The following is a 20,044-nucleotide window of genomic DNA, read 5'->3' on the forward strand; positions in this document are numbered from 1 at the left end:
CAGTATAACCCTCAAAGGAGGTAGGAGTAGGAAGCAGCGGTAATATGATCCTCACGTCTGAAAATGAGTCTACAACTATGGTAGACCATGTAGGGAGAGGGTGTGCATTTAGCAGCTGGGGGGCCCCCATCGAAGTTATCCAGGGGAGATATGGGAAAGGGAGGCATATGGGAAAGGGAGGCATAACTTAATATGGGAAAGGGATATGGGAAAGGGAGGCATAACTTAATTCGGCCTAGGGTGAGAAATAGAGTGCTTGTAGATCTAAAACAGCCTCCTGACATAGTAAAGTTGGGTGCCCAGGTTGGGGGACCCTCCGATCTGAAGGTGGTGCTGCTGAACGCCAGGTCTGTCAATGGTAAAGCTGCAATCATCCAGGACCTCATCCTGGATGAGCGGGCAGACCTGGCGTGCATAACGGAGACCTGGTTGGACGAGGCTGGGGGAGTTAACCTCACCCAGCTTTGTCCACCAGGATATACCGTGCAGCACCAACCAAGATCTGGAGGGAGGGGAGGAGGGGTTGCAGTGGTCTATAAGGAGTCCATCCCCCTGACCAGGTGCCCCATCCCGCAGTCTACCTTGTTTGAGTGTGCTCATCTGAGGGTAGGGAGCCGGGACAGTTTAGGGATTCTGTTAGTGTACCGACCACCCCGCTGCACTACAGTCTCCCTGCCTGAGCTAGCTGGGATGGTCTCGGGCCTGGCTTTGGAGTCCCAATGGCTCATTGTGCTGGGGGACTTCAATGTCCATGCCGAGGCCACTCCCTCCGGTGCGGCTCAGGACTTCATGGCCACCATGGCAACCATGGGGCTGTCCCAATTAGTATCTGGCCCTACCCACAGAGCAGGGCACACACTTGACTTGGTTTTCTGCCAGGGATGGGAGGAAGATGGCGGTGTGGAGGAGCTCACCATCGCTCCTTTGCCATGGACCGACCATCACCTGATCAGGTTTAGAATCACTGCGCCCCCCAACCTCCGCAGGGGTGGAGGACCCAAAATGGTCCGCCCCAGGAGGCTTATGGATCCGGATGGATTCCTGACGGCTCTTGGGGAATTTCCCGCCACCTCGGCTGGTGACCCTGTCGATGCTCTGGTCGCCCTCTGGAACAGGGCAATAGACACGGTCGCTCCGGAACGTCCCCTCTCAAGTACCCGAGCTAAACCATCTCCTTGGTTCACCGAGGAGTTGGCAGCGATGAAGCGAAAGAAGAGGGGACTAGAGGGTGTGTGGCGTTCGGAGCCGAGCGAGCCAAACCGAACACGGCTGTGTTCCTATCTTAGGGCATATGCCACGGCAATAGATGCTGCAAAGAACATTTTCTTTGCAGCTAATATTGCGTCTGCAAAGAACCGTCCGGCGGAGCTGTTCCGAGTTGTCAGAGGTTTGTTATATCCCGTCCCTCAAGACGGGATCCCTGACAACTCGGCAGCCAGCTGTGAAGCATTTGCTCGGTTCTTTGCGGACAAAGTTGCTTTGATCCATTCTGGCTTTGACACCATATTAACGGCAGTCTCCGAGGATGTAGCAAGAGCACCTGCTTGTCCTATTTTGATGGATTCGTTTCAATTGGTTCAGCCTGAGGACGTGGACAAGGTGCTTGGAGAGGTGAGGGCTACCACATGCATCCTAGACCCCTGCCTATCCTGGCTAGTGAGAGAAGCCAGAGGGGGATTGGCCGAGTGGGTGAAGGTGGTGGTGAATGCCTCCCTTCGGGAAGGCATATTTCCAGCGAGCCTTAAATTGGCTGTGATCAAACCGCTGTTGAAGCCATCACTGGACCCCACTCAATTGGATAGCTATCGGCCTATTTCCAATCTCCCCTTTTTGGGCAAGGTCGTGGAACATGTGGTGGCCGCACAACTCCAGGCATTCTTGGTTGACACTGATTTTCTAGATCCGGCGCAGTCTGGTTTCAGGCCGGGGCATGGTACCGAGACAGCCTTGGTCAACTTAGTCGATGATCTACGCCGGGAACTGGACAGGGGGAGTGTGTCCCTACTGGTTCTGCTGGACCTCTCAGCGGCCTTCGATACCGTCGATCACGGTATCCTTCTGGGTCGCCTTGCCGGGATGGGTCTCGGAGGTACTGTTTTGCAGTGGCTCCGGTCCTTCCTGGAGGGCGTTCCCAGATGGTGTCATTGGGGGATGCCTGCTCGGCCCCACAACCATTGACTTGTGGGGTCCCGCAGGGTTCAGTACTGTCCCCCATGTTGTTCAACATATACATGAAGCCGCTGGGAGAGATCATCAGGAGTTTCTGGGTTCGGTGTCATCTGTACGCAGATGATGTCCAGCTCTGTCACTCCTTCCCACCTGTCACTAAGGAGGCTGTTCAGGTCCTGAACCGGTGTCTGGCTGCTGTGTCGGACTGGATGAGGGCGAACAAATTGAAACTGAATCCAGACAAGACAGAGGTCCTCCTGGTCAGTCGCAAGGCTGAACAGGGAATAGGGTTACAGCCTGTGTTGGACGGGGTCGCACTCCCCCTGAAGACACAGGTTCGCAGTCTGGGGGTTCTCCTGGACTCATCGCTGAGCCTGGAGCCCCAGGTCTCGGCGGTGGCCAGGGGAGCCTTTGCACAACTAAGACTTGTGCGCCAGCTGCGCCCGTTCCTTGGGAGGTCTGACTTGGCCACGGTGGTCCACCCTCTGGTTACATCCCGTTTGGACTACTGCAACGCTCTCTACGTGGGGTTGCCTTTGAAGACGGCCCGGAAGCTCCAATTAGTACAACGGGCGGCAGCCAGATTAATAACTGGGGCGGCTTATAGGGAGCGTACCACCTCCCTACTCCACTGGCTGCCAATATGCTACCGAGCCCAATTCAAAGTGCTGGTTTTGACCTATAAAGCCCTAAACGGTTCTGGCCCAATCTACTTGTCCGAACGTATCTCCTCCTATGAGCCAGGAAGATCCCTAAGGTCATCTGGAGAGGCCCTGCTCTCGGTCCCGCCTGCCTCACAGGCACGGCTGGTGGGGACGAGGGACAGGGCCTTCTCGGTGGTGGCTCCCCGGCTGTGGAACACCCTCCCCAGAGAAATACGGCAAGCCCCAACCCTTTTGAGTTTTAGAAAAGCCCTGAAAACATGGCTATGTGCCCAGGCTTTTGAAGATTAAACGATAATGACGACCCGGACTGATTTACGGCTACAGCACGAGGATTTTGGAGGAATGGATTTTAATCATATGTTTTTATATTTTTTATATTGTTTTAATTGTTTTATTGGATTTTTATTGCTGTTTTAATTATGTATAGGCATCGAATTGTTGCCAATTTTGTACGCCGCCCTGAGTCCCTTTGGGTGAGAAGGGCGGGATATAAATGTTGGAAATAAATAAAAATAAATATTTATTAAAAACATTTATATTCTGCACTTCTCAGCCTGAAGGGGTCTCAGGGCAGAGCACAACATATATACGGCAAGGATTCCATGTCAGGACATACAATAACTATAAATATACACAAACATTAAAATCAGTTGTATCTACTTTAAAATCAGTTATACTCGTATCTACTTTAAAATCAGCTGTTTAAAACCAACTCAGACACCATGCTGGCTCCGGTCAGTAGAGTAGGTTTCCTATTATAGTAACCATGAACCAACACAGAGTTGAATGCTATTATATCCTGACTATGGCCTGAACTGTTAATCTTTAAGCAGAAACCACCTTAGGACAGAGTATAGATAAGATGCAAGAAAAAAAGTATTTACTGGTTAGGTACTTTTTTATAGTAGCAGCATCAGGTCTCGGATCAGTCTTCATAGCAAGATAAACTGCAAGGGCTGTTTGATCAATATGTGAAATAACTGTATTGGCAGCCTCAACAACTTCATTCAGTCTCTTCATTCGTTCCTAGTTGAAACAAACACGGCATTATTTTAATTCAATAGGCCAATATAAGCATTCAAGTTTGTCTTTGAGCCCCTCGTGGTGCAGCGGGTTAAAACGCCGAGCTGCTGAACTTGCTGACTGAACACCAACCCACAAAGTCGGACACAATTAGACTTAATGTCAGAGGAAAACCTTTACCTTTACCTACTATGCTGTTGTAACAGGCAAATGGTCCTGAACTGTTGTCCCACATTATTGAGGCATGAACATCAGGTCCAGCTTTATCAGTCATTAAGAGTAATTTTCAGTTTCACAGAGGAAAAAGGAGGGATGCTTGTGGAAGTATCTAATTTTGCCTTCCAAAATTATGTGATGAATTCTGAAAGACCCTAACTGGGGTATGACTATTATGTGATGAAATATAGTAAATAAATTTTGCCTGACACAGCCTGAACCCTTCAGAGTGTTGGGCCACAAGTCCTAGAAACGGCTGTTTTATTAAAACCCAAATTAAAATGTAAAAGGATTGTGGAACACATGCTAGTCTTATATTCTCCATTCTTGAAGACTCTCTACAGATGATGAGAAATGTTTTTAACAAACTAATAATAAACTTTATTTTTAACCCATCCTCTCTCCCCGGAGGGACTCAGTATAGAAGAGACTATTGTCTGTATAGGTAATGATATCTTGAACAAAATGTCAGACCGCCCAGTTCATAAGTCTAAACTGTTCATAGCACTATTCAAAAGTAGAATTTGGCTGAATCGATTTAAAACCTTTGAAAAGAAAGGAATCATACCTTTTCAGAGTCCAGCTGATGAAGTCGTGCAACATATAAGGGGAGATGATTAGGGAAAGCTTCTTTCAATTCATTATAAATGTCACTGGTATCAAGCCTATAAGAGATATAGTGTCAATGTATGTGCCAACTGAATAGTTTCTGGGTGAGAAACAGTGGAAAATTGCATTAATATACCAATCATTTGAAGGATGTGACAGCATTAGGAGAAACAGATAAACATACTTAGTCATCCACTGAATCTTCAGGTCCCTTAAAGCTTCAATAAATTCCTCCTTTGCATCTTTCTCTTTATCTGCATCCTTCTCTTTTTCTTTGCTGCCATTCTTACTTTTTATTGGTGATGGGATCAAATGATAGTGAACTGAAATTATATCCTGGCAGAAGGAAAAAAAGAGAGAAAAACAACCTGTTCAAAGCCAGTCTTCTGTCTTGTAAGGTGAACACAGTGCAATTGTAAATGAGGAGTATTATTTATATAAGGCACAATTGAGAATGTGTGCCCTCGAGATGCTGTTTCACTGCACCTCCCATCAGCCTGTCCAGTAGAAGACCAGCAGAAGCTGGTTAGAAGCCAGATCACCTACTTGTAATAATAGATACATATATTTCATTTCTTACCCACCTCTCCTCACAGTTCGAGGCAGGTTACAGTTCACAATAGAATTTTTATGAATAGGAATAATCATCCTTTCTTTATTATCACTTAATATGGAATTATCTCCCTGCATAATGGCAGTGGCAAAAGTCAATCTAATGAACTTCATGAAAAAGTTATTATAAATGACTAAAGTAGATGTTACTATCAGAAAGGTCATATGAAGCTTGAATGTTTCAGCTGATAAGTTCACCATCTTCTTAACCATACATATAGCTGCTATTGCTAATGCTTCTCCACTTCTTTTAAGTATTTTTTTCTAAAATAACTAAATTTCTACTAGTCCTAAGTAAGCCAATAGTCCTCACTTCAAGACAAAGACACAAAAGTGCTACAAGACACTTGCAAAACATTCTATAAGTTGTCTTCTTGATTACTACAAAAGCCTTCTAAAATTATTGCTAAAAGAAATACATTTATGCATAGAATAAACATACTAGTGTTCTTCTTGCTGTTTTATCTACTATATGCTAGAAAAGTGAACTCAAAACATTAAATGTTCAAAATCCTTTCTATATTTTATCTCAGTAACCTGGTGCTAGAAATAATATCATATGAAAGCTAACTGGCACAGCCTAGAGATCACAACCAGACACAGTGAAGACATCTGCCCTTGCACTTTGCTACTCTGCTTCTGAATACGCATGTCCAGTGTGGAATACATCTCACCACGCTAAAACAGTGGATGTGGCCCTTAATGAGACACATCGCATTATCACAGAATGTCTATGCCCTATGCCGTTGGAGAAATTATACTGTTTAGCTATATCAGTCGGGAAGTAGCAGCTAGTAAAGAAAGGTCCAAGGCATTGACATCTCTGGGCCATCCTCTGTTTGGATATCAGCCAGCATGCCAACATCATAAATCAAGTAATAGTTTTCTAAGATCTACAGAGATACTCGCAGGAACACCTCAGCAAGTCAGAACCCAAAAGTGGCAAAAGTTAGAAAATGTTCTTTCACATCTTGAGACCATTCCATACCATGATTTAATAGCTAAGATTGTATTGTCTGAACCATACATGTGGCTTTTAAAGATGAAAGTCTGATCCAAAACCTTCATATCTAAATCAGATTCTGCCCCTGCCACTAAGTGAAATCATTTCGTATGCTCATATTTTCTACTAAAAGCTTTTGATTTGTTAAAAACCACACCTTCCTTTATTTTTGTATTCAGTATTTCCTGTTACAAAGAGCAGCAATCCTGGAAGCAATCAAAACATGAGTAATTGCTTGTCAAGATTTTACTCCCATAGGGCATGCTTTGTGAATAAAGTTACACATACACACAATTCTAAAATTAGGATCTAGTTATTTCAGAATGGCATAATAGCTTCAAAAATTTATATGGAAGGTATATAATATGTTCAGTTGACAGCTGAGGCATTACATTCTACTGTCAAATTAAACTATCTTAACAATACTTAAATGCAATAGCTGAACATGTCATTTATTTTAGTCTAAATGAATGTTCCGGATAAAACACAAGAAGAAGAAACTCATTAACTTCTTCCTTTCTGACTGCTATAATCATTATTGGTGGGATTATTTCATATATTCCAGTTGATTTGACACGGTTGGAAAAATTGGTATTTAAGTGATACTTTCTCAAGAAAGACATAGTTTTTAATAGTGTCTGACTATTATGTATTTTAAAAGAACATTTGGACCCTGGAAAACAATTCGCTTCCCAACTGTTTTGGATTTTGGTTTTTTTCCTCTCCCAAGGAAACTTGAAAAGAAAGGCCTGTTACTGCTAGTCATTTTATCATCTCTTGTCTACACTTAAGATTCTAACACAAAAGAAACCACCACCTTAAATAAAGGAAACAGAAAATGAGAAAAGTATCTATTAAAGAGCCAGGATGGATGAAATGCAGGTTGTAAGCATCTCTGAAGGCACCAAGATTTTTTGGACCCTCCACCCCCCAAAGCTGGTGAAATCTCCAAGATACCAAATGACATCCCAATAACCGTATGTGGAAACAAAAATTACCCTCCAAATGCTCCAGCATTGTTTTGAAGTAAAACTGGCCTTTCTTAGAAAATGAAAGTGATTAACTGGCATTGCCAATTTATTAAAAAGGCTAGTATAAAGAGACAAAAGAGAAGGTCATAAGCAATATTGCACTTAGAGGTTAAGTGTGCATAAGAAGGACAGAAATAGCCTTTGGATCTATGGAGGATGCCTATGTGAAGATGACTTTGGACCTATTGAAGAAGTATCTCTCTGTGTGAGATGGGACATCCAGCTATTCAAGATGGACACATGCTCCTATTTCCCATTAATATCCTTGCAAAGGAGACTCAGTTGGAGGAAACGGGAGACTAGAAAGGCTGACAGATGCCACTTTGACTCGAGGTAAACAACCTATTTTGATAATATGCAAACCATGTCAATTATCAAGTTACTGTGCTGAAATGTCACTGGAGGAATGTTACTGGACCAGAATTAGTTCATTCTGTCTACTCCAGATAGTTCATCACTTTCCAATTGTCAGCATGCCCCTCAACGGATTATCCCACACCAAGTTTTTAAAAACTTCTTCCAGCAGCATATAGCTGTCATAAATTCTGTTGCATACTACATCCTCTCAGAATACAATGCATCCCCAATAATGTTCTCCCACAGAGACACATAGAAATAAAATTTTTAATGTTTTCTGTCAACCACACATCTCTGAAATGAGAGTACACAGTAGTTACAGCTTGGATGGTGCCTTTTCCTTGCCAAAAATATAGTCAGACACAAGAGACCACTTTTATAACCAGCTTGTATTATGTATGACCTATTACAGCATTGTATGAATTCTACTTAACAAAACCCAGTTTGGGCACTCAGAAATCTGATATTGCCACAGGAATGAAGATAAGGGCACAATGGTCAAGTCATTGTTCTGATGTAATTCCCTCTGACACCTGCCCATGTATCACATTTGTCTGGAGAATGGAGGTCTCGCATACATACTTACATATGCATTAGTCTTTATGTGACCCAGCCAGGCCTGAGCAACCTGCTGCTCTCCAGATGTTTCGGCCTTCAACTCCCAGAAGCTTTAGCCAGTTTGATCAATGGTTAGGAATTGTGGGAGCTGAAGTCCAAAACATCACTAGTGAGATGGCCAGCTGGATAACCACCTCTGAGTCAGAATAAAAGCTATGGTTCAAGTGAGACAAGAGACTCCTCGGATCAGGGGAAGAAGCTAAAGAAGGGTTCCTTCTACATCTCTCTATCCCTGCAAGCTAGGAAAGGACCCTAGAGACCTGCTATATGAGGAATTCCTAATGGGCACATCTGCAACATTTGTGGTAGCAAGGAGAACACATGAAGGAGGAGAGAATGAGCAGCATGGGGAGGGGAAGAAAGATAGCATCCAGTGGAACAACCTGGAGTATGGATCTGCTTGATTGGATTCTACAGGAACCCATTCTGGGAATTCAGTTTCCTCTCATAGACAACCTAATGATAGATTTGAATCCACACTAGACTGGCTAAAGATTACATGCGATTTCAAGTTTTAAATTTGATTATTTTCTTCAAAATTGATTTCACAATGGGCATAAAAACATGTAAAACCAATATACAAATAAAAATACTTCTGAGAAAATAAAAACATATCACACAGTCAGACCCTGAGCCCCTTTCCCAGATTGTTTTGTTTTCCCTACCCAACTTCACCTCATGAGTCCTGAAGACAATAGGAAGCAGGTAAAATATTCACTGCTCAAAAGATATCTAGGGGTGCAATCTACACTGTAGAATTAATGCAATTTGACACTTTAAATGCCACAGCTCAATGCAATGGAATCATGGGAGCTCTAGTTTCACAAGGTCCTTAGCCTTCTCTGCCAAAGAGTGCTAGTGTCTCGCCAGACTATGAATCCCAGGATTCCATAACATTGAGCCAAAGTAATTAAAGTGGTATGTGATACTATTAATTCTACAGTGCAGATGCACCTTAATTGTCCTGGGTGCAATTCTTTTGTCTTCTGTCGGGTTCACTTCCTACATTTACTGCAAAAAATGACCCTCTCCACATCTTCTGTGTGTATTTAGCATTTTGAAGATATGTTCTTTTCACCTCACCATAGGTGAGACATTGGCCCCTTCAACACTGTCATATAAAATTCAGATTATCTGCTTTGAACTGGATTATAAGGCAGGGTAAACTCATAGCAAAGCAGTTAATCTGGATTTTATATGGCAGTGTAGAAGGGGCATTGAAACAAACTGTCCCTCTGATCTTCTCCAATGTATGTACCTTCATGATTTATACAATGTTCGTCTTTCATTTTAAGACCATTTATCCCTATCAGACAGACATCTGTTATAACTTGTAAAAAGGAAATATGTATAGAGATCTACACCATAGTTAACTGTTTTCTATTACTATTCACCCTGTCTCACTAGTATAAATATCTGTTTATGAGTGTCCTTTATGAAGCACACTACACCTACAAAAGCTATCTACTTCTTCTTAGCTTCAAAAGTGCTACCGGATCATTTCTATATAGTTAGCTAATGTTATTCATCACCGCAGCCCCATTCCTAGAAAATTATCTATATGGAAGAATAATATGAGTTACAGCATTCAGAGCACTCTCATACAATTTCACTTGTTTCACAATTTCTGCATGGTTTCCTCCCTGCCCTTTCCTCATATGTGCACCAAATGTTCTTGGTTCTGCCAGCATTTTCATTAATCCTTGGGAATCACAGTTCGATGTTAGAAATTCTCTCTCTCACACACAGTATATTATATACAGTGTTCCCTCACTTATTGTGGGGGTTACGTTCCATGACCACCCACAATAAGTGAAAATCCGCGAAGTAGGGACACTATATTTATGTTAATGTTTATACATTATTTTAGTAGTTATACACTATTTTAAGTCTATCAACCAATCGTGTGTTGATAAATCACCTCCTTCTCCTCAGGTTGCCCACTTAGGCTCCTTTTCTCTCCCTTCAGCTTCTCTTTCCTCCCTTCCTTAGGATGCAAATTGTAAATTTTTATTATTTATAATAATCTTTTAGAGTTTATTGAAAAACCGCGAAACTGAACTGCGAAGTAGTGAGGGAACACTGTATTCATGAAGGTTTCAGATTCAATCCCTGGTATTTCCGGCTAAAAGAAACAAGCAGCACTTGGCAGAGCTGTTGCCAGTCAATAGTAAAAGCTGAAGAACCTGCGAACCTTCAGATGTAGCTAGACCCAGGTCTCATCAGCCCTAGCCTTTTCGGCAAACAGTGGGAGTTGTAGTTCATCAATATCCAGAGCACCAAAGGCTTCCTACCTGTCTAGTAAAATAACATCTATTCAGTTATCTTGTTCAGCATCCTCTGGAGATGGCTTTTAAATAGCAGTATCAAATGGATGTAGTTCATCTTGTTATTGTAACAATCTGTAAACGTACCCATTAGAAAATTCTCTATAGTCTCCATACCATAATGACGATATAATGCTAAACAAATGATGCTTTGTATTCTAAACAAGAGGTGCTTCTCAAAGTTATAATTAATTTAGCTATACAAAAGGTAATTGGAGTTATAAAGAAAAAAACTTAGCTGTTATAAGCAGAAATACTTAAATATATCTTTCAAAACTGACATTCAGTACCTTTTTAAACTTTCCTTGTCGCTTTGCTGCAGACTGCCCCTGGGAGTTAGAACAACATACTGTAAGAAAATATCCACAAACTCTACACAACGGAGACACCTCCTTTTATCGATTTTTTTCTTCTTGACTGAGGGATCTAGAACGCAATAGCTGTTCCCTTGAAACATGCTAATAAAGTACAATATTTTAGCTTTAAAATATATCAAGCATATAGTCATTGTTGGGGTTCTGATTTTAAAACAAATGATGAAAACATAAACATGACTTAGGGAACTAATGAAATTGAACATCTGCCTTAAAAGACCACCATAATTACAAGAACACAATGTGATCAATACCATTTTTCCAACCAATTCTGATGTTTAAGCCTGCCTCCAATGCTAACTTAAGTTTTTAAGTTCTCTTACATTATAAACAGCCTTACTTGGTCACAGTTAAATTATTTGAAACCCTATTTTTCTGGGTCAACAGCTTCAATGCACACAACTGTTGTATTAGTGGAAATACTCAACTCCTTTTGCATTAAAAACAAAAAAGTTCAGACATAAGACAAAACAAATGAGATGTTAAAATGACCTTTGTCAGGGTTGTTGTATGTTTTCCGGGCTGTATGGCCATGTTCCAGAAGTATTCTCTCCTGACATTTCGCCCACGTCTATGGCAGGCAACCTCTGAGGATGCCTGCCATAGATGTGGGCAAAACGTCAGGAGAGAATACTTCTGGAACAGGGCCATACAGCCCGGAAAACATACAACAATCCTGTGATCCCGGCCATGAAAGCCTTTGACAACACATTGACCTTTGTCAGTTGAAACTCATTCTAATACATTTGAGTTGATTCATGTATTATGCAGGTTGAGATCAACCTGCATTGTTATTGTCACTGTTTTTTTGAGAAATGGTTTGCTGAGATTGGTCCTGTGAGACTCTTCCGGTGAGGTTCTCATTCACTTTCCTCTTGGCTGTAGCAACTTAACTGAGCTATGGTAGATAAGAATATCTATAGAATAAAGAAAATAAAGAGTCTGAAAAATAACACCTGCAGCTCTTTCTAAGTTTCCATCATCAATTCGAGTCAATTTTGTCAAGATGACAGAAGAAATTAAAGGGATTGGTTATAATATAGTATTTGTATTAGCATAATAGATCAAAATGGGTCAAGCATGGGGAAAATACCACCATTGCTTTAGTCACTACTAAAACCAGGCTAAATACAATCAAACAGTCGCAGTCACATTGGAATTTTATGCTGCTCAAAATACATCAACTCCAAAGGATTTTCCAGTCCTCTAGAGAAATGACTAAAACCAAGCAGGCCTGGCAAAGAGGAGGGAGGAATACATTCCTCTTGATTATAGCAGCATAAATCAGACCCTCCCCACTTCTCCAATCTCAATCCCATTTATCACACCTTTCACACAGTGTGACTTGGTAAAGAATAGATAAAACTGTTAAGTGATTCCCTAGGCATCCCCATCCTTCACACACCACAAATGGGAAAGCTAACATTTTGCCCAGCAAAATTACAAGTCCAATATGAAATTGAAAAAGTACATTTTCATTACATAGTCTGACAATCTCTTCCAGCTCCAATTAAGGATTTCCTAAAGTGCAAATCACTTCTCTATTGAAAGAGTTTGAATCTAATAAAGTACAATTAAAAATCTATGGTTCTCCAACTACTAGATTCCAATTTCCTTCAGCCTGTCAGCATGGTGAGTGAGTGAGAAATGATGGAAGCTAATGTTCCACAGCATATGGAGGGCCATATATTCCTCGCATCTATTAACGTTAACCCTTTATGGAAATTATTGCAACAAACTGCCCACAGTTTTATTGCAGAAAATCCATTTAGATGACTATGTAACATTTGCCATGAAAGAACATATAACAAAGGTATATTCACTTCTTGCCTGCTTGGTATTTAATACATTTAAGAAAATATGGAGGAATTCCTTTAAAAATACACTACTAAGCAAAGAAAAAGAAAAAGAAAAATTACACAGCATTTTGGAATCGCAGACTTGGACACAATCCAGGAAGCACTGTTGCAATGCAACTATTGACATGAACAAATTTGTTCATTGCAATGTTTACTGATATACATCATTTAAATGGATTTAAAGCAAAATATTGGATGATACCACGTTAAAGTGCAGGTCTGTGTTTTCCAGTCGCCTGGTCTGCTCCTGCAGAATTCTGGGAAATGTAGTTTAGGGAAAACAGGACCTCTTTGGCTGAGCATTTCAAAGGCTTCACCCTAAACTATATTTCCCTGTATTCTACAGGAACAAACTGGGCGACCGATAATGGGAACCTGCACTTTAGTGCTCTATTGTAACATTAGAATCATAGAATCATAGAGTTGGAAGAGACTTCATGGGCCATCCAGTCCAACCCCCTGCCAAGAAGCAGGAAATCGCATTGTCAATCGTTTTTCTAGTTCTCTGCATAATAAAGGTAAAGGTTTCCCCTGACGTTAAGTCTAGTCATGTCTGACTCTGGGGGTTGGTGCTCATCTCCATTTCTAAGCCGAAGAGCCGGCGTTGTCCGTAGACACCTCCAAGGTCATGTGGCCGGCATAACTGCATGGAGCGCCATTAGGGCACAATAGCAGATGACAAATCATTTTAAGCAACCAGACCTAAGGTATAGAAGACCTCACTTCAGTACAATAAACAAAAGGTGGGTCAGAGGCTGGCAGCCTTTAACATGTGCAAAGAATAAGACAGTACTCCAGTATTCTCCATTCACAGCATGTATTTTCATGGAAGCTGCATGAGGTGAAAGCAGCGACACAAGTGGTTTGGGGGTGGGGTTAAGAGGGGCTAAACATTTCAAGAGACCACAGGAAGCCATGTTTATAGTAAATCCCAATAGGAAGAAGCAATAGAATCCAACCAAAATACAGCTGAAATATTACATATTGTAAATACTATACATAGTTTCACAAAATGATCAGCCATGTAAACCAGCTATTTATTTTCTGAAAAAGGCAAGCTTCTGAGTTCAGAGATTTTTCCTACTCACCGCTTTCTTCCCAAGTTCAGTCTTGGAAAGGGTCAATGATCCTGCAAGATAGCAACCTGGGTTTGCTCCTTTAGGCACTCTAACAAAGTAAAATATAAATCACAATATAAGTTATATGTTATGAGGCCTAACTGAATAAAACAATTATTACAAAACATCTTGATGAATTTTATAAGCGAGAAGATAAGAAGTACTCCAGGCTGTTGATTAGTTGGAGATGTGTCTGGTTTAGGATTCAACCAAAGGTTCATCAACACTAAGGTAGAACTTCTATGTCTTCTTCAATTTGTGTTCATGTGTAGGAGAGATGGAAGATAATAGAGATACAGCTCTAAGGCCAGCTCAGAAACACTGTTAGTACTTTTATTTGGACCAAAGTCTAGACTTTAATTAGGACATACTGCACTCCAAGTGTTCCTTCTTCTCCCCACTTCCTGGCCTGATATATAAAGGCAGAACAATGTGGAGAAAGGAAAAAGACTGCCTCTAGACAGAAAGTACGAAGTAACTCTTTGAACATTTACTGGTCAAGTATCGTAAGAACTGCCTTTCATTGAAGAGAATGGCAGTCTTAACCATAAGATGATGGTAAATATGGGAACAATATAATACCCAATTGTCAAGGTTCAGAGCAGTTGACATTTGATGTTTTTCATGTTACAAAACAGTAGACAACTTACTTGTCATCTGGAAAAGTTGTAGCAAAGAAGGGCTGGCTGTGTCTCGGTGGCAGAGACATACTGTTTGCTTTCTTCTTTCCTAAGAGAGCTTGACTATAGCTTTCATAAATTTCTAAACTCAGGACACTCGAGAGTCTATGTGTGACAATAAATGGAAGGTCCTTGATGCGCTCCAGCTCACTATTCTGTTCATGACGGATCTGTAGTCGAATGGTGTAATCACCTTTCTCTAGTTTCACGGTATACTAAGGAAAGAAATACTTCTTTAGTATAAAAATCAATAAATATTTTGTAAAGTGAACAGTAAAGTATGATGCTTTCTGAAACATGAATTCAACCTGTAATTTCTGTTCTCTCTCATAAATTAAAAGAGGTCTACAACATTAATTATGCCATTAGGTACAAAACACACATACAAGCACACAAGAGTTGTTGCTCATTTCTCTGAAAAGGAAAGGAAGTGGGGAAGAATGTAGAAGCTACCACCAGTTGAGTCTCCCTTATCCAAAATATTTCGAACGAGAAGATTTTTAGATTTACTGATTGATATTGATATACCTGTACCTGCATACATGTGGTGAATAAGGGAGAACAGGAAAGGGGACTAATCACACACCAAGTGCCCATGACTGGCCTTAAAGGCTATGAAGTTCAGAGGCAATTACAATCTCAGGCCCATTTGTGCCTTTCTTTCTGTCTAAAGCAGTTTCATTTTCTGGCTCTGCATAAGAATAAATCCCAGGAAAGCCCATAATCCCATCTAACTCTAAGTGCTCCATGAACCTATTAGCCCCTGCTTGCTGTAACTGCTGCTGGGCTGCAACACTTTGATCAATACATGAGTTACATACTGGGTTACATTTCAAGATGAAGATAGAAATCACTGGCCAAGAACACACAGGAACATTGTGTATGTTTTTAAAGATATTAAATAAATTTATTATAAATAAAATTCTTCCAAACCATTAGGAATTAATTACTGCTTAAAAGCATGTATTATTATTGTGTAAATAGAACAAATTAAATTTATTAAAGTGATTTTATGTCACTACAAAATGATTTTTAATTTTAAATGAGCCTGTGAAATTGTGAACTTTAAAAGTAAACGTAGTAGAACATCAGAGGCAGCAGAAGCAGCTAATTAAAAGTTTCCTATTCCAACTGGGAAAATGCTTCAAAAATCAAGTTTTCTGCTTGGCTGGTAATTGACCAGCTAATTTTCTGCTAGTCAACTGTGCTGTTACTGGCATTTAGATGATAATTAGCAAAAGCTAGTCAAATGCATTGTGTTACTACATTTGGTTGTTTGCTGCCAAATTTCAGTGACAAACCATACCACTGATTTTAGAAGTAGTCTAGGTGTTTAATTTCTTTTTTATTGGGTGCTTAGGGGTTTATAAAGCAGGGTTTTGAGTTTTAGAGCTTTGAGTGGTCCTTGGACTGCATTTTGAATATCTACAAGCTCATCAAGAACTACTTGCAGATGCTTCTATGGTATTTCACATAACACAGCACTTGTTCATCATATCACAAGCAGGCACCTGCAAGGGTTACCGGAATTACCTCCATTAAAAAAAATAACAACTTTCAGATTTCCCTTTCAACAACTGAATTGGGTGGGTAGCTGCACTATAGCAGTTTGGAAGCCATATTTTTTTAACACAATTTTTGACAGGTATAGGGCATGGAGTCTTATAACAGTGTGGAGTGCTAGTCAAAGCACTCCACACTATTTGGGGGAGGGGTCATATTTGAGCCACAGACTGCAATCCCCCAACCCTACTTTACTTGATAGTAATAAGAAACCACCCCAGGATAGAAATCTTTTTCAAACTGGACAAGAATTTTCCTGAACAATGTTATTTATGATATTTATACATATACTTGTTTTAAAAACAAAAACAAAATGAAAGCTAATGGAACGTTTAACTCAGCAGATCACTCTTTCGTAAGTTATTTTTTCCATCTCTGTGACAAAGCCAACAAGTCTAGAAAGATTATAGAAGAGATAGAGGAAATACTAATTAACTTACTTGGTGAGGATAGGCATCTCCTGACCCCATCAGTTTCTTATTCTGATCAAAGAGCATCCATAACTGGCTGTCATATTCTGATTCATACAGCAGTTCACAGAGCAAAGGACAGCTTGGTGAAACTTCTCCACTTTTGGGCTAAAAAAGAGTACATTATGCATCTTCAATATACAGATACATTAGGGTAAGTTTTATTTATACAATGACAATAAGCATGATTTTCCTATCAAATGATTATATTTATACTCTCATTATTACCTTACAGAAGGCAATGGAAGCCATAATATGTTTATCTTTTGATAATTCCAGTTGAAAAAATCAGACTTACTTGGTGAAAACTGTATGTTAAAATCATCTCATATAATTGTCGATTATTTGGCAAAACATCTCGTGATCCTAATGGCTTTATTTTAGCACTTAGAGGTCTGTAATTCAGTAATAAACAATAAGAATTAGATGTTAATTTAAAGTGCAATTTTAACAAATAGTAAAAAAATATACACCATTTTTCTTAAAACTTAAAAAGTTTGACAAGTTAAAATTATGATAGTATGCGTATGTGTCTTCTAGCCTCCTGTCAACTTATGGTGACAATAATTTCAAAAGGTTTTAATTTCAAAACAGCAGATATGACTCTTTTAAAACAGTGTGAAAGTTGCTTTAAAAGAAGTGTCTTTAAAAGTTATCTAAAAACCAAGTACAGTAGAGTCTCACTTATCCAACATAAACGGGCTGGCAGAATGTTCGATAAGTGAAAATGTTGAATAAGGAGGGATTAAGGAAAAGCCTATTAAACATCAAATTACATTATGATTTTACAAATTAAGCACCAAAACATCATCATTTTTTTTACAACAAATGGACAGAAAAAAGCAGTTCAATACATAGTAACGTTGTGTAGTAATTACTGTATTTACAAATTTAGCACCAAAACTTCACAATGTACTCAAAAATTGACTACTAAAACATTGACTACTAAAAGGCAAACTGCGTTGGATAATACAGAACGTTGGATAAGCAAATGTTGGATAAGTAAATGTTGGATAAGCCAGATTCTACTGTATAAGGGAGCCTGACAGGACTCCAAATGGAAAGATTTACATTACAAAAGAGCAGCTCCTCTTATATTAATCTGATTTTAAATATTCACGAAATAACAAGCAGAATCCCTGAACTTGGGTTTCTATTGTCATGCTTATTATGTAAGCAGTTCACAAACAATCATTTTACCATTTCACAATGAAGGCTTACCCCAGCAGTTTAAATGGAGCCCAGAAATATATACGAATCAAAAGATGGAGCAATTAGTATTCTCTGATTTTGGGTATCAGTAGTACTTTGGATCACTTGCACTTTCCAAATTTTGAAGACTGAATGATGTACAAACATATTAATGAGTGAAGTAATTACTAAATACTAAACTAGTCTTAATTTTTTTTCCTGAATATTAAACAAGCTGCCAGAGAGCCCCTTTAGTCTACCCACTGTTGAAAATTCCTAAGGTACTTTCTCTATATTAAATATTCCAAGCGGCAACAGTACATATAATTACAGTCTAAGATATTAACTGTATCTTATAGCTACAGCAGAGAAATGTATGTACAAAGTTATGGCAACATTAACAGGCAAACTGATTTTTTTAAAAAAAAATCCTGTGAAACTCATGGCATTAGGGGAGCTGTCATTAGCAAGAGTGCCATAGTTTTAGATTATTGAACTTTTAGTTTCATTGAGTATTTAGAGGTTTTAAAAATTATTCCACTTTTAGCATAATAATACATTCTAAAAAACTGAAATCAGCCTGAGACCTCCGGTTTAACGCGTTTGCTTCCTGTATTTCTCATATGAAAATTATTTCAATGTCACTAGTTGCCAACAAAAAAGTCACAAATAAATATATTTCTCACACTTAAAAAAAACAGGCCTGAAGGTATGCATGAACTAAAAAGTATCTTGATTGGAGGGTCTGCTGAAATATCAGTACCAGTTCATCTGATGTCTGTTGAAGACCAACACATCCATCTATTCTTTGTTGCACTCATCCAAAATCAATACAGTACCTTAGAGTTTGAACCCAACTTTTGAGATTAATGCTAGGAGCAATATCTTCGTATCTCAGTGTAGACTGAACATCAAAGCGGACAATGCCTTCCGAAGCATGCTAAAAATAAAAGCATTTATTGAAAATTATTTTCTTAGCATTTCATCTCAATTTACTTCTAAACAATACAATGCAACTGTTGCTATTAAGATGAATATAGACTCTCTTGGCTCACAGTTTAACTACTCGGAGTCTCAGTATTCAAGAAAAGATAAAAATATAAACCAACAAACATACATCTAAAAGGTCAAATGTTCTCCCCATTCTACATGAAAAATAATTTTAGATATGACATTAACGTGGTACTCAGCTACATTTTCTTACATTACAAGTAGCCATGTGAGCAGACACCCAATAAAATATATTATACATTTATAGGTTATACATTTGTTCTGAACTCAGAAAAGGTAAACCACAGGAAGGTTTTTCAATTGTGGGTTCTAAAATGAGACCAGAGAAAGACTAAACATGCCATGAAGAAAAAAGTCATTATCTTTTCTCACAAACAGCGTAAAGAAAAGATCAAGAACGACAATGAGTAAAACCTATAAATTTAATACACATCACCAAGAAGCAAAACATATGCTTACTTAATGAAAGTGCAAGGAAAAAGGCTGGGAAAAGGTATCTGAAATCCTTTAGAAAACGTAATGAGACATCAAACTAGCAGAGGAACAAGCTGAGCCACTGAAGATAGGACTCTTCTTCTTTGCAGGTATTTTAAGAGAAAATTAGATATATCCACTGGCTCAACTCCTAAAACAAATAGATACTCTGACTTAAGTAGGGCCTTGGATACTATGGAAGGTCTCAAAAGACTAGAAAACTGGTAGGGTCTCTGATTCTATGGAAGATCTCCATTGACTAAAAACTGGATTAAACCTATAGTTGTCAACAATATTTATTAAAACAATCTGTGTGCAATGATACTTACAATATTTAACTGAGAAGTTGTGCATACTATGCCATGGAACGAAATGGTGTAGTCAATGCTAACATCATTGAGGCTTGCCCACCAACGGGCAATACAAAATTCAATGGTTCTCCCATCCTGCGTGGGGAAAAAAAGGTTTAGATGTTCTCATTTTCCATCAAGTCTCCACAGCTCAAACATTGTTCTGAGTTTAAAATAGCCATCACATAACATTCCCAAACTGCTAACACAGGTCTTTGTGATAGACTATACTGCCTTTCTGATTACTATGAGAAAAGCTATCAGGGTAACCACAATAGGTGCTACATGTTCATACAAAATCTGAAATGAGCAAAAGAGATACTT

At 39.5% G+C, this 20,044-nt stretch overlaps 1 protein-coding gene across 3 annotated transcripts in view; it reads right to left on the reverse strand.

The window, feature by feature from the left end:
- The window catches only part of tpp2 (tripeptidyl peptidase 2), a 57,020-nt gene that overhangs the window by 3,328 nt on the left and 33,648 nt on the right, over nt 1-20,044 (reverse strand). Inside the window, exons 18-27 of one of the 3 annotated variants that reach the window (XM_003218715.4) lie at nt 19,700-19,816; nt 18,725-18,825; nt 16,993-17,089; nt 16,665-16,802; nt 14,632-14,876; nt 13,952-14,030; nt 10,921-10,959; nt 4,867-5,018; nt 4,642-4,738; nt 3,730-3,860 (exon numbers count right to left, since the gene is read on the reverse strand). In XM_003218715.4, coding sequence (XP_003218763.2) covers nt 3,730-3,860; nt 4,642-4,738; nt 4,867-5,018; nt 10,921-10,959; nt 13,952-14,030; nt 14,632-14,876; nt 16,665-16,802; nt 16,993-17,089; nt 18,725-18,825; nt 19,700-19,816 — 1,196 coding nt within the window. Of the gene's footprint in view, nt 1-3,718; nt 3,861-4,641; nt 4,739-4,866; nt 5,019-10,920; nt 10,960-13,951; nt 14,031-14,631; nt 14,877-16,664; nt 16,803-16,992; nt 17,090-18,724; nt 18,826-19,699; nt 19,817-20,044 lie in introns of all 3 variants that reach the window. The other 2 variants (XM_062975468.1, XM_003218714.4) reach the window with 2 other exon arrangements.

The sequence above is a fragment of the Anolis carolinensis genome, chromosome 3, assembly GCF_035594765.1.
Source record: "Anolis carolinensis isolate JA03-04 chromosome 3, rAnoCar3.1.pri, whole genome shotgun sequence".
NCBI classification, from domain to species: Eukaryota; Metazoa; Chordata; class Lepidosauria; order Squamata; family Dactyloidae; genus Anolis; species Anolis carolinensis.